Source organism: Anticarsia gemmatalis, chromosome 14 (assembly GCF_050436995.1).
Source record: "Anticarsia gemmatalis isolate Benzon Research Colony breed Stoneville strain chromosome 14, ilAntGemm2 primary, whole genome shotgun sequence".
Lineage (NCBI taxonomy): Eukaryota > Metazoa > Arthropoda > Insecta > Lepidoptera > Erebidae > Anticarsia > Anticarsia gemmatalis.
Window position 1 is genome coordinate 2,869,225 of NC_134758.1, and position 14,024 is coordinate 2,883,248.

Consider the following 14,024-nt stretch of genomic DNA (forward strand, 5'->3'; position numbering starts at 1 on the left):
TGAAACAAAATATATCCGGAATCTAGGACTTGTTTATTTTGAAAATATTAGGATACAAATGTAAACCTATGTTACAAATTACAATACAATGGAGCACCATACACATAAAATTATATTGCAATAATATAGGTACAAGAACATTACACTGTTTCAAACATAATATGAAAAATACATCTCACTTACATCACTTATTACTATTATGTATAGAAGAGGTAAAGGCGAAGCTTAGTCTTAGTTAATTTCCTATTTGGGGCACATTGATTCTAACATTCCTTAATATAATATTGCAAGGCTAAATCCGTGAACGAGAAAATCTCTTCTCACAAAATTACGCAAAACAATTTAAGCGACAGTTATTCCTAGCGTATGAGTAGCTCAAATTATTCGGAAGCTTACAAAGCTATGTGGTTGAAAATTTTCTCGTCCACGGAATATAAGCTAACTAATCAGTGTGAATCTGTGATTGTTCTATTGTAACTGTACAATCGAAAATAGTTGTCTGAGATTAAACTGTACATGTATCTGCTAAACTATTCATAAAAATAGGAAACAAGTGTAACATAAAAGTGAAACATTAACGTGAATAGGAAACATTCAACTTGCAAATAACAAAACTGACCTACTTTGTGACATAGTGTGACCATTGTTAAAATTGTTTAAACTGTAGACATTTTGGCACTACATACACGATCCGATAAACATTCCAAAACAGTATAAAAATCTGATTAAATAAGTGTTAAATATAAAATAATACATCACCCATTTCTCCCACAAACAAATTAACTAAGTACAGCTAGAAAATTTAAAATGCAATTCAAACTAGAATTAAAGCAGTCAAAATATTGAAACCTATATAATAATCTAATAATAAAGGAGTACATTTAAATAATTTTCATAATTTGGCCGAAACGACGACCCCAATTTTTAAGTTGGCAATAAATAAGCACAACGATTTAAAATGCAAATATAGTCTTTCTTGAAATAACAATAATGCCTAAAAATCATAAATAAATGGCAGTCGAAATGACTCATTAGAATTAAATTAAAACCTACGAAACTAAATTAAGCCTATCTATATTATAAGCTCATTAAAATATACTTAATCATGTAAATAAACTTATTGCTTAATAAATATAAACGAATTAATAAAACAGTACCTTAAAGCAACCATAATACATATTTAAATCATTTAGATAAATAGGAATTACAAGCTTTATAATATGGAAGCTTGAACGACATACACACGCCACCATGACACAACATGTTTTCATTAGTTTATGTTCTAAAAAGATAAACCGAGAAACACTATTCTCTTTGTAAACTCCAGTAATGAGTATTGTATTTGGCTTACCTTCCAGTAATTTCACTGCTAATCTCATTTGTTGTGCTAAAAGCTTGTATCATACATACTCGGTTCGGCATCAATCGGCCTAGGCGGTAAAACCGATATATTATGTGTAGATGAACCCGATCGCCACAAACCTAAAAAGTAAGTGGTCGGTTTTGTTGTTAGATAAATATTGCCGAACCGGTTATATGTGTAACAAGCCATACACACTGTATTAGAACTTACTTTCTTACTTACAACTTTGAAGGATCAAGATTTGTATAAAAAAGATGTCGGTTACATTTCAAATTTGAAATCCTTGGTCCAAAACAGTACATATCAAGTCTCGGGTAATTATTATAATTTTGATGGCTGTTAGGCCTCTCATTTACATCTAAATTCTCTCGGGTCAATATTACCTAGGCAAGGAGAAAGATGTATTTAATTTTATTGAAAATTCTGACTATTAGCTGTAAATTGTGAAATCACTATTAAAAAACTGCTATTGTAAGAATTTCACATTTAAATAGCTATTTTAACGCTAATTTTATATAACAATGTAAAGTTCGGAGCCCAATAGCATTACCAAACAGCTAATTTTATTGTAATTCCTTAATAGAAAATGTCTAAATCTATAAAATTTGGATCCAAATATTTAATGTTTTGAAAAATTCATTCGCATCACAGTCTAAATTGCTTTTACAACTCTACTGCTCAATGTTGCAATATAGATAAAACTATTTTACAAGAGTAAAAAGACCGGACTGTTTCAATTTACGAACCTATGTTATTCGAATATTTTTAGAAATGTTGAAATTGATAAATCTTAATATTGAATTGTTCAGTCTAACGCTAATGTATTTAGACTTGATAATTCTTGAAAATCGTTTAGTTGTCAACCAGAGACTAGTATACACACGGCCCAGTTAATTAACTAATTTTCTATACTACAAGTTACAAATAGAAAGAGCAATGAATCTTTAAACTTGAAATTATTTGTGCTTGCGGGCCTTTACGCACTGGCTTACACAAACAGGCCACTCGCGAAAATCACTAATTGCTTACCACATATTTTTAAATTGTTGGTTTTCACAAGATATTATAATTAAATATCGCAAGAATCAAATCGTGCGCGGACGCAGTCGAGAGTGGTCCGTTTACATAAGCCTTTTGGTCGTACGATATACTTAAGCAAGCTTCTATGCATAATATTATACTCAAATACGCTACGCATTTTTATATCATGTCTGACCTATGTGGCAGTACTGCAGCGACGGATACATGCTTGGTTACAAAATAATATACTCATACGCATAGCATATATGCGTAGAACGAAATAACACTTTCTAACGTATGTATACATGCACGCAGTATATTATAGATCGAGCTCCTTCATAAAATACAGGCTCAATGCTCTTTCTGATTGTAATGTAGTACTCAGCTATGCATATAACGATTACATGAATGCATGCATCAGTCCTTAATATTAGTTGTTTACATTCTCTCAGTGTTTACACATCGTTACACATCGTCATACATTACATTTATTATTGGAATAACCTTATTGATTGTGTGTGGGTATGATATTTGAAATGTTGAATAAAATACTGGATAGTTTTCATTTTCAGATTAAACAATTATTGTCAGCAGAAATAAGGGCTTTTCCGTCATTAAAATATTTATATAAAAATCAGGAATAAAAAATCTGATAATTTTCTTTGTGCGTATTACGAATAAAATGAAACTCTCAAAAAAGTTTACCTAATTGGAACACGCTACGTAGTTAGGTATTCAGTACATTTCAGTTTCAGAAGTAAGAAAATACAAATTTCCCTTACTTTGGGTACGACAATCGAGTAAGAACTACCTTAATCTGCTCATAAAAAGACGAAAGCATTTTTTTCCAAAGATGATCAATAACCAAAGAATAACCAATATGACCAAAGAACGCCACTTCGTACGCTTCTACTTAACAATGAAAATCGTATACCGGATAAAACTAGTTTGTATGTTATCAAATATCATACCCACACGTGACTGAGACTTAATGAGTTCTCTCAACGCGGTTGACAAGGCAGTAGCTCGACGTAGTTGGCGGGGAACAGTCCGAACACGCCGTGTGGCCCCAGGCCTTGCCACCAGCCCGCGTCGATCTGTTCTATGTGAGTGATTATGTCGCCCGGGTCGAAGGTGATCTCTGACTCATCCGCTGTGGATATTATAAATGAAAAAAAAAGTTTAACATTAAACTGGACACACACAGAATTACGCCTATTCTCATGGGACTAGGCGCTAGGCAGATACCAATGATCTTGAAACTTGACTAAAATACTTCAATACTAATATTATGAAGCTGAAGTTTGTTTGTTTGAACGCGCTAATCTCAGGAACTACTGGTCCAATTGGAAAAAATATTTCAATGTTAGATAGCCCTTTATCGAGGAAGGCTATTATATTATCACGCTACGACCAATAGGAGCAGAGTACAAGTAAAAAATGTTACAAAAGGCGGGAAAATTATGACCCATTCTCTCATATGTGACGCAAGCGAAGTTGCGCGGGTCAGCTAGTCAAAGATAAAACTAGATGTGTGGACAAGAATTTAGCAAAAGTAGTTTGCTGCAATTGTTCCTTATTACCACGAAAACAATGTGATTTTACATACGTATACTCAATGCATTCATTCTCTGTACACGAGAATAAACTACAAGACAATGACCCTTATTCAATTAAAATATTGGTAAGAGTAACCCTTCACTGTAAAATTCAATAATCTTCGTAAAAGAGGAAAAGTATGCTAATACTGCACTCTGAAATTTCATTGAAGAGTCATACATATTCGTAAGTATGAAATAAAAGTACTAATGGTACTTACCAGCTTGATAGTCATACAACGCTCTGGCAGTAAGTCCTGGGTCGTCATCAAGGTCCTCGTATATCGCTTCTTCCTCCAACGCCTCGGGCGAAATATCTGAAACATTTATCCACACTTTTAACTAAACTTAATCATCACGACTGCCACCAGCATATGTCCCGTGTGGAAATCAAACCCACGACTTTACGACGCAATGGTTGCGTCGTGGCGACCTTAACAACTGCGCCACATAGGCAATGTAAAATGAAACAATGTAAGATGAAATGAGATCAAGTGTTTAACTCAAACAAAATGGAATCTTTAATTAGTCATTCGTAATAGTTGAGAAAAAACAAACAATTTCTAAGCGCGTTCAATGAAGTGTTAACGTTCTTAACACTTAATATCAAAGTCATGATCTCAGTATACATTACTTGCGTGAGAAATTTCATTAGTTTTCACAGTGGTGAAGAGATTTCAACACGTTTGCAGGGGCCGAAACAGGTCAGTAAAGTCAGTAAAAGTCAGTATTTTTGGACCTGGTCAGTAAAAGTCAGTATTTTAGAAAATCGGTCAGTATTGTCAGTATTTTTCCAAACTCACACACGTTTTTTTTTTGTTTTCCTTTGCTGTTGGCCAATCTTACATTCTCGATTTGCCCAGTAATCATATCAGAGGGCTGCTTTGGATGCTCGATATTATGTTGATGATCTGCGTAATATATATGTTACTGTAAAAGCCCGAACAGTGGTAAATCCTAAGATTTTAAGTTAAAACCTAAGATTTACCAACTCTCAATGGTAAAAGTCCGAACAAGCCGGAGTTTAAAAACTGTTACATATACAGTATATACAAAACTCCTTCTTCATAACTATGTAACGGTATAATTATATACCGTAACATAGTTATAAAGAAGGAGTTTTGGGCAAAGCGACATGGGTAAGTTAGGTTAGAAGGCTGAGGTAATACACATTAGCCTTTGTCGTTATTTTTTTTTAAACCACCCAGCAGGAATGCAATGCAATGTAGGAAAGCACACCGCGAAGCGGGGCTCCGGCGACATCTCGACATCATCAAGTGAATAGAGGTAAAAGTTCGAAATAAAAGTAAATTGTTCGGACTTTTACCATTGAGAGTTGGCGAATCTTAGGTTATACTGGAAAATCTTAGGATTTACCACAGTTCGGGCTTTTACAGTAACATATACATGTATTGAAGCATCACATGACTTCAATAGAACAGCAAATTAAAATTTACTATTTTTTTGAAATCAATATTTTTGAAGTGAAAATTCTTTAGCGCCGTTGCGCACTTTTGCGAAACTTCGTAAGACCTGATTGAAAATTCTTAAGACCTGATTGAAAACTCGTAAGACCTGATTGAAAATTCGTAAGACCTGACGGAAAACTCGTAAGACCTGATTGAAAACTCGTAAGACCTGATTGAAAACTTTATTAACAAAGCTTTTTAACACACTAAAAAGGCGATGCTGGTTGACTACGGGGATGGTGGAGACCAATAACCGAAAATAAGCTTTTTAACAGTCTTAAAAAAAGGATTTTGACTTCTCAATTCGACTGTATTTTTTGTTATTTCACACCATTCACCTGAAAAACGGTTTAGAAATGGTCTGTATTTGGTCAGTATTTTTGAATTTTTGGTCAGTAAAATCAGTATTTTCGACCTCGGAACTTGTTTCGGCCCCTGCGTTTGTAAACCGTTTTCTTCAAGATGAATTAATATTGCTTCATAAATAAATAATAAGAATTATTTTATTATTTATTCATCGTATGGTAATTGATCAACCTAGTGTCAGAGGTGTTCAAACCGACGCAAGTTTTACGTGGCCACCTAAGCACGGAAACACACAGTTCAAATATCACGAAGCAGCTATCTTTCTATGGAAAGTTAAAGATTGCCTAAGTTTACCGACCGGTGAGAGCAACAGGGTATGCAACAAAATCTAAATGCCATGACAATTTTTTTGATAACACATAGGCCAGTTTCACTTCTCCTGGATATCTATCAGACAGCTATCAGATAAAAAATTTCAAGTTGTTTTTATACATCTGTTGTCACTTTATTTAGCAGGTAAGTTATCTGACACTTATTATCGGCCAAATATAATAATAATTTTCGACAAAATATCTTACCATCATGCGTATTTCCATTAGGCTCCTTCTTATAATTGACATTCTCTATAACAGTGTTCTGTCGACTCAACTCGGAGCGTTCATTCTCATCAGTCACATTGTTCTTACTATACGGCGACCGTTTGATCGTACTAAACTTATTGTCGCTGTCGTCATCATCGTTCTCATTAGAACTAGAATACGAAGCGTCAAACATATCATTCTCTAGAATGTTCTGTTTGATCATCGGTTCACTTTGCTTCAAAGGTTCAATATCTCTATACGAATTTTCTTCCTTATATTCTGAGTAAGCAATGGCACTGAATGACGACGGCTCGTTTTCTGTACTAGGGCTTAAGTCAACGGATGGATCGATAATTGGTTCGTATTGTATCTGTGAAGGGCTTTCAAGGCTCATTTTGATTTTATCGATGTTTTTCAAAGGACTTTTGGCCGGTTCCTCTTCATTTTTAACTTCTGGTATAGTGATTTTTGGCTCAATCTTGATCGGTGATTTGACGGGTGATGTCGGTTGAGGTGATTGCGCTTGAGTGAATGTGTTGATCCTTTGTGCGATTACCGAACTGCGGACTGGTTTTTCTGGTGTATTTGAGTTCGATCTGTGAAGGAAAAAGTGCTTGTTTAGTTATTATATAAGTAGGTAGTCGAAAAATGTTGAAATCTTGACCTATAGGGTTCAGGATAGTCAGACGGTATAGGTTTCAGAACTAGAGTATGTCAGTGTTGCATAAAGATAATTTTCGAAATAAGAACTTGCATTTACAGTTTTAGAAGAATCTAAAAAATAGAAATTTTAATATCAACGGGTCTTAGACACCCTATAATAATATATGTGTGCACGCAGTTTGCACGTGTTTCTGCCATTTTTATTTGCAGGTGCGTATGCCTTGCATGTATTTTTGCTTTTGTGGGTAACTGGGTATGTGTCCGTTGACTTGTTTGTGTGTACGTGTTACCTGGTGGTGTTAAGTTGTCCCTGCGCCAGGTTCTGCTGGAACATGGCTCGTGCGGCGGCGGTGGAGGCGCCGATGAGCTGGCGCGCCTCGGCCGAGCGCTGGCGCCGCAGCGCCTCACTGGCGCTCACCCCGCCCGCGCCCGTGGGGGATGCGGCGCGGACCGGCCTGCGCGGATATATGCTTATTAATAAGATAATAATAATGAGACGAGCAATACATGAGATTTTCTCCTAGGTAAGAAAATACGAATACAAAGTTAAATACTTTGAATGAACTGCATAATAGGTGTACTTAGGTAGTTAGGTACTATACAGTTTTAAAAACATAAAAAAAACGTATTGATGCTGAAGAGTAAACACTAGACTGAATCATATAGAAAATATTAAGTCGGTAGATAGACACATGAGAACAAATATTATTACCCCAGATTTACACAAATACTCACTTCTCTTGCTCCGCTTTTGCCCTCCTTTCCGCTTCGAGTTCATCTCTTTTTCTCGCTGCTTCTTCTGCTTTCCTCTTTTCCTAAAGAAGAATACAACTTATTTAAAACTACACATGGCAAGAATGTTATTCAAAAACCTTTTTTAAGGAATCAATCTTTTGAACCTGATAAAAATGATTATGTTTGAAAGAGACAAAACTACATTACCTCTTCTCTTCTTTTCCTCTCGGCTTCGACCCGTTTCTTTTCTTCTTGTTCTTCTTTCAACCAAAATTGATCCCTCTCCTTTGAATTGATTTCTTGAACTGCAAAAATATTTTCAGGTTTTAGTTGAATCGTCGTATTAAGTATTCGTAATAAGAAAATATTATTGAAATACAGCTTATATCCAGGAGAATAATTTCGACGAACGAGACAGGAACTAAAGACAGTCTTTATACCATTTAAACAAATCAAAGCGGTTTAAATATCATAGCCGTTCTTTTGAATAGATAGATGTATAAAACGATGAAAGTAGTTAAGAATTGACCAAAGATGGAGGACCACTTATTCTTATAGAAAACATATTATAAAATTATCATTTAATTAACAGTTCAAGCTGTGCCTACAAAAGTTATAAGAAAGTAATAAAAAAACGTCAATACCTCTCCTTAAACTATTCTTCCTCCTTTTAATCTCTTCCGCGACTTTCTTAGACATAATGACTTGATAATACTGGTTCATAACAGTAGCAGTCATTTTATTACTTAAATCTTAACATTTCTTTAAAAATACAATAGTATTTATCATTTATTTATAATACAGTTATTAGTCAACCAAGTGTCAAAATTTTTCAAGCCGCCGGAAAGCCTTTGACATGGCTTAACGACTGCAACCGAGTTTTAACGTGCGTTCCGAAGCATTTAGACCCTCAATCGACTACACTAAACGGTCACCCATCTACTTTACGTCCGCGGTTAATGTGCTTAACCCACTGTACGTTTGTTGAGCTCGCGCGAATACACTATAGACTGAAGTCTTGTGAACCACTGAGTCTAGCCGGGCCTATTGTTGATATTTACTAAGAATAACAAGTAAATAACTAGAGTGAAACAATGTTGTTATTGCTATATGTGTAAACAAAGTGCCAATGTGGTTTAGTCGGCATGTTGGTCACTGTGAGGGTATGAGCTGGCGTCATGGACTGTATACTTCCTAGGTATAATTGTCTAGGTGTACAGCGTACTTTTGAAATGAGAAAGTCATAAGTTTAGTTGAGACAGAAGTAAAAACCCTTACCTTATCACCTTTTTTTAATTCGTGATAAAATAGCGCGGGTCAAAAAATGACCCTTTTTGTAATACCATTATTTCTGATCTTTTGGAATCTAACAAAACAAAACCAACTCTAATGTACTTAATCAAAAAGCATTTTCGAGAATTTGCTTACAAATTATCACGCTATCAATATACAGCAGCGGAGAAATTACCACTAACGCGAGTACAACTATACGATACACCTAATGTGACAACAATCTGCAGCGCGATTCTGTACAATCGGTACATTCGAGTATCACGAGTTTAGCATTTAAAATGTAGGTTCTGCAGAAATAGTTTCTACGACGCCCGCTAGAGGCGCTGTAACGCATGTGATACAAAATTTTTCGATAGCTAGCCGGTTCGGTAGCCGATAGTGGCAGAGAATCGCGGTACTGATATCTACTTACATTTAGTTTCTCTTACCTGGGTTAACTTTCTGATAAACAGTTCCAACGGGTCCACTAGGCGGAATTTCCTCGGGCCGGCTGGTCTTGAAGTTGAACGCCGAGCCGGCCTTCGCCAGCTTGTCTTGGATGACTTTCTCATCAAGATCGTCTTCGGTCCGCGCGTGCATCGTCAAGTGAAAGCCGTGGAAGAAACTCGCCACTTGCTTCAAGTGATTCGCACATGATCCTTTGCGAACTGTCGGTGCACCTTCACCCTGAGGAAGAACAACACACTTCAGCATATTATTTCTTAACAGAATATTACGAATGTTTGATCAAAGTTAAGCAACCTTCGGAAAGAAAAAGGACCTGCTATTCGTATAAGTCCTAATAGTATTATAGACCAGAGTACAAATGTCCTACGACAAATGTCGTCCGCGAGATATCGGGTGAAATGATGCGACGTTGCCGAACTTGACACGATGCAGTCCGATACGTCACGTAAAATCGCCCGGCTTCGCTTGACATGTCTAGAGACATATGCTCCTTATAATGGATCTAACGCTATAGGAGCCGAGAACGAATGGAGCAGGGGCCTAGGACATATTTCTTCTAGAAGCGCGCTTGTTCGAGGCTCATAAGTCAGTCCATAATACACGAATTTGTACTTGGCTTGAGCTCATCTCTTGAAGGCCTATTATTGGCTAACTGCCGATTGTGCTCAAAACACCTGGATTTTCTAAAGTTATCAAATGGTTTAGGCCTATAGTTCATCTCCCTGGTCGAGTGCGGTCAACTTTGCATTGTTTCAAAAACTAACTATAAGAACTGGTATTCATTTTATAGTTAAAGCATATAATATTTATTTCTAATTAACACATATTTGGATAAACAATAATGAGTTGCAGTTTTATTATTTCCTCTAGGAAAACCTAATTATTCATAGCACGAATTAATTTTATTTACTACTTGTTTTTTTCCTTCGCTGTATTATAAATGCTTCTAATATTATGTACAAGTTAGGTAAATATCATTGTATATAAGTTTATTGTCTTATTTTCCTTATTTCAAACGTTTATTGTTATCGTGTATTAATGTTATAATCGCATTATTAATATCTATTTTCGAATGTTACGATAATAGGTGTTAAAGACTACTTATTCGAGGATAATTGATAATCTGAATTTAGATTTAATTTTTCCATTTTTATTAGACACCTGTTCAGCCAGCTTATCAAACAAGAAACAACGCGTCGATCAAGAAATATTTTGGTTGGAAATCAAACTAATCTTTGAATTGGCTACGAATGGACCATCTACTTAAGTTTTAAGCCTCAAGTGCTTATACAAACAACTTCCGTTCACTTTGTTTAAACCATTAATTTATATACAACCACGACTTGTCTGATTGCTTTTCTTGGCGCAAAAACGTCTTAATTTCCCGGATAAAAATTATTGCAAGGATGGTGATGAAAACGACAACGTCAAATTGCGAAAATTGATAGAAAATTCATATTTACTTTTATTTTACATAACTATATTTGTTTCGTAACAAGTTAGTCATATAATAATAATACTTGAATGCATCACTATCAGTGAGGTTCATTACCAGCGGAGTCAAGTACCTTACTTATCAACATTATCTCCCCTGCAGCGCTAACGGGGCTGGTAGCGATACTAACGAGTGCATTCACACTGGCCAATTGCAACAAGGCTTTATAATTAAACTTTGCTAGACTTTTTTGTAGTTAGATTGAAATGTTGCAGATTTTTTAAATGTTTAAACATTTTGGCTATAGGTAGGTATAAAGAAAACATCGCATCATTGTAATAGATTTTTACCGCTTAAAAGTTGCTATTTAATTCTTGAAGTAAAATATACGACAACGATTTCCGTCCTGACGGTACGGCCACTAGATTTAATGCATTAACTTATACCTAATTAAAAATACTTGTACATTGAAGATCAAAACGAAATAGTCTACTAAACTAGATGTCATAGGGCGCATATGCGAGAGGACCCTCTTTTACCCGTAACGAAACTAAAGTGTGCACGGAAATTATAATTATGATAAATTTAAGTTGAGGAAGTAGCTAAGTAAATGAAACATGTTTTGGAATTAAAGACTAACTCAAACTAGACTTAATTATATTCAAATCTAAGAAACACTATCATACAGCTTCATATTGTGTGTGAATAAAATCATGTGTGATATCCACACAAATATTTTAATGAAGAAACAGCCAAAGCAATGAGACAATCATGAATTCATACGCCAATAACAATAGGAATAGTTTACCCAGTACAAATGGTTGTATAATTATGAAACAGAGAACAAAAGATATGATGCAATAAAATAACTGATACTAAAAATAAATGATGAATTGTATCAACATTATTATTTCTCATTTATATTATTATGTACCTACTATAATTTTATTTAATTATTTATATTGTATTCTATTAATATAATAATAATAGTTTTGTATTTCCTTGTTGTTGAATTTCATCTTATATGATAATGGTATGGACTCAGGCTTAACCCTACCTTCATTGTGGGGGGGACCCTTGCCTTGCAGTGGGACAGAAATGGATTATATTAATTACTCAGTTATTCCTGAAGATTCAGTCAGAGGTGTGAGAAATACAACCACATTTTGCTATTTACTATGTTCGTCCCATGTAATAGGGGCAAGTCTATTGCTATAAACCGGGCATGTTGCCAAACCCTAGGCTACCATTGAGAATAATTTTACAGGAATTAGAAAAAATACCCTATAGCACTATGTCCAACCTGAATGTAAATCTCACAGTTATCAGTTGAATACACCACTAATCATCCCATAAAGGCAGTAGAAATTAATTTATATTTTATTTAATGTAATAGTTGAGACAGTAATTAACTAAATTTATTTTTATTCTGCTTTAAATAATACTTGTTTCAGTAGTATACTCTTGTGTTTCAACATAAAGTTAGAAACTTAAGATTTTTATCTGACCCTGTACTAGTTATGTAGACAAGCGAGACTTTGATTTTGCATAAGCCATTTAGTAATCAATTTCATAGATTATTTGATGACATATTACACTGTATATTTTTGTCTCAAATATAGATCTTTTCTATGATATTGTATAAAAGTGTTTAAAAATTACTTTCCTAAGATTAACCCCGAGACTTTCCCAGTGGCACATTTAAGATGAGTGCTTGGCATTTTAAGATGATTTACATTTTCATGTATTTTGACTATACATTTTCTTGCAGGCTACCCTACAAAAACTTTGCTCAAAATAATACAATGAGATCATTAGTAGAGTATCTGATAAATTAAACTTAGACAACTAAGTCAAGCCCATTACAATACTAGTGGGTATATGAATCACTTTCTCTTCATAATTCATATCAGGCCCTTGTAACACTCATTATTTACACAAAAGAACATTGATACACCACTTGATAAATACCTTTATCATGAGGCAGTAAAAAAACATTATTATCTTATCTATGGTGGATTATTCTTACCTGCCAGTTGACAAGTACATATTTGGATATGCTCCCGTTTGGTACATCAACTTTGAGGAATGCATACTGAATTTTCCCACTGTTGAACTCATCTATCAGCTCTGTCAACCCTCCATCACCTTTGCTGACAAACTTTAAATCATTTGTCATACCATCGTAACCAAATAAGGCCCTGAAAAAAAACAGGTTTCATAAAATCAAATAGGCTTATTCTAGCTAATCTATTATTATGAGTCACAGAATAAATTATCATAGATTATGTAAGTAAATAATCAGACTTACGAGATTGCCTAAACTTAGCAAAGTTACCGTTTATAATGAATCACTGAACTGTTAATTCAAGGAGGTTTATATGCATACGGAAGTAATTGAACAAGTTAAGAAATCAGGACGGCATACCACTTACAACTTTTTCGACAAGATCGTTTTCACAAGCAATCAATTTCATAGAACTGCTTTTGGTAAATGGTATGCAATTACGCATGCAGGTGAACGCACTGACTGCACTTGGAGTCATTGTCACCATTAATAAGGACCTTTGAAAACGCCACGCTAATTAATTCAATTCATCATTTTAATCAGCGACGACTGTTAATTTAATTTCCCCAGCAAGTAGGTCGGTGATACCAAAATTTTTACTTACCAGTTGGTTTCAGATTTCTCGTCTAATACGTCCTTCCACCCAGCCACTAATGCCTGTTTGTGTTTATCTAAATTTATAGCCATCTTACATTATTTGTACTAGCTCATACGCGAAATAAAGAAGCTGAATTGCAGGAAAAAAGCAAAATAAAACGCCGATAGATCGCCTGACTCACAACAATTTCTGCCACAGATAAAAAAGCCAGCAAAGGTTTTTGAACTTTGTGACAGCTAAACAATTTGTTGCCAATAAAAAAAATCTGGTTGAATATAAAAGAACACGGCTATATGTACGTTATCTAAAATAAAATAACAATTTGCTTAAAATCATATAATTTTGATAAATCTTCGTAAAAATAATCTTATTTGTATTAATACCACACAGATGTAGTTAATGTGACCGCTTATTTTAGTCGCACAAAAGACCGCGGTCTGTATACGAA

The 14,024-nt window shown here is 34.7% G+C and overlaps 1 protein-coding gene across 1 annotated transcript; it reads right to left on the reverse strand.

Annotated features, from left to right (window-relative positions):
* Positions 1 to 14: 14 nt before the first annotated feature.
* Abp1 (Actin binding protein 1) lies at positions 15 to 13,781 on the reverse strand. Its single transcript, XM_076122434.1, has 9 exons — positions 13,583 to 13,781; positions 12,940 to 13,111; positions 9,457 to 9,694; positions 7,943 to 8,040; positions 7,736 to 7,815; positions 7,291 to 7,455; positions 6,335 to 6,933; positions 4,203 to 4,298; positions 15 to 3,536 (listed from the first exon to the last, which is right to left on the reverse strand). The coding sequence occupies exons 1-9, from the start codon at positions 13,663 to 13,665 to the stop codon at positions 3,385 to 3,387; spliced, it is 1,683 nt and encodes a 560-aa protein (XP_075978549.1). The 5' UTR covers positions 13,666 to 13,781; the 3' UTR covers positions 15 to 3,384.
* Positions 13,782 to 14,024: the final 243 nt, after the last annotated feature.

Coding starts and splice junctions, on each gene's coding strand:
- Abp1 (XM_076122434.1), bottom strand. CDS start 13,665: ATGGCTATAAATTTAGATAAACACAAACAGGCATTAGTGGCTGGGTGG. Junction 6,934..7,290: donor GGACAACTTAACACCACCAG/GTAACACGTACA, acceptor TTTCCTTCACAG/ATCGAACTCAAATACACCAG. Junction 3,537..4,202: donor GTTGTATGACTATCAAGCTG/GTAAGTACCATT, acceptor TAATATCCACAG/CGGATGAGTCAGAGATCACC.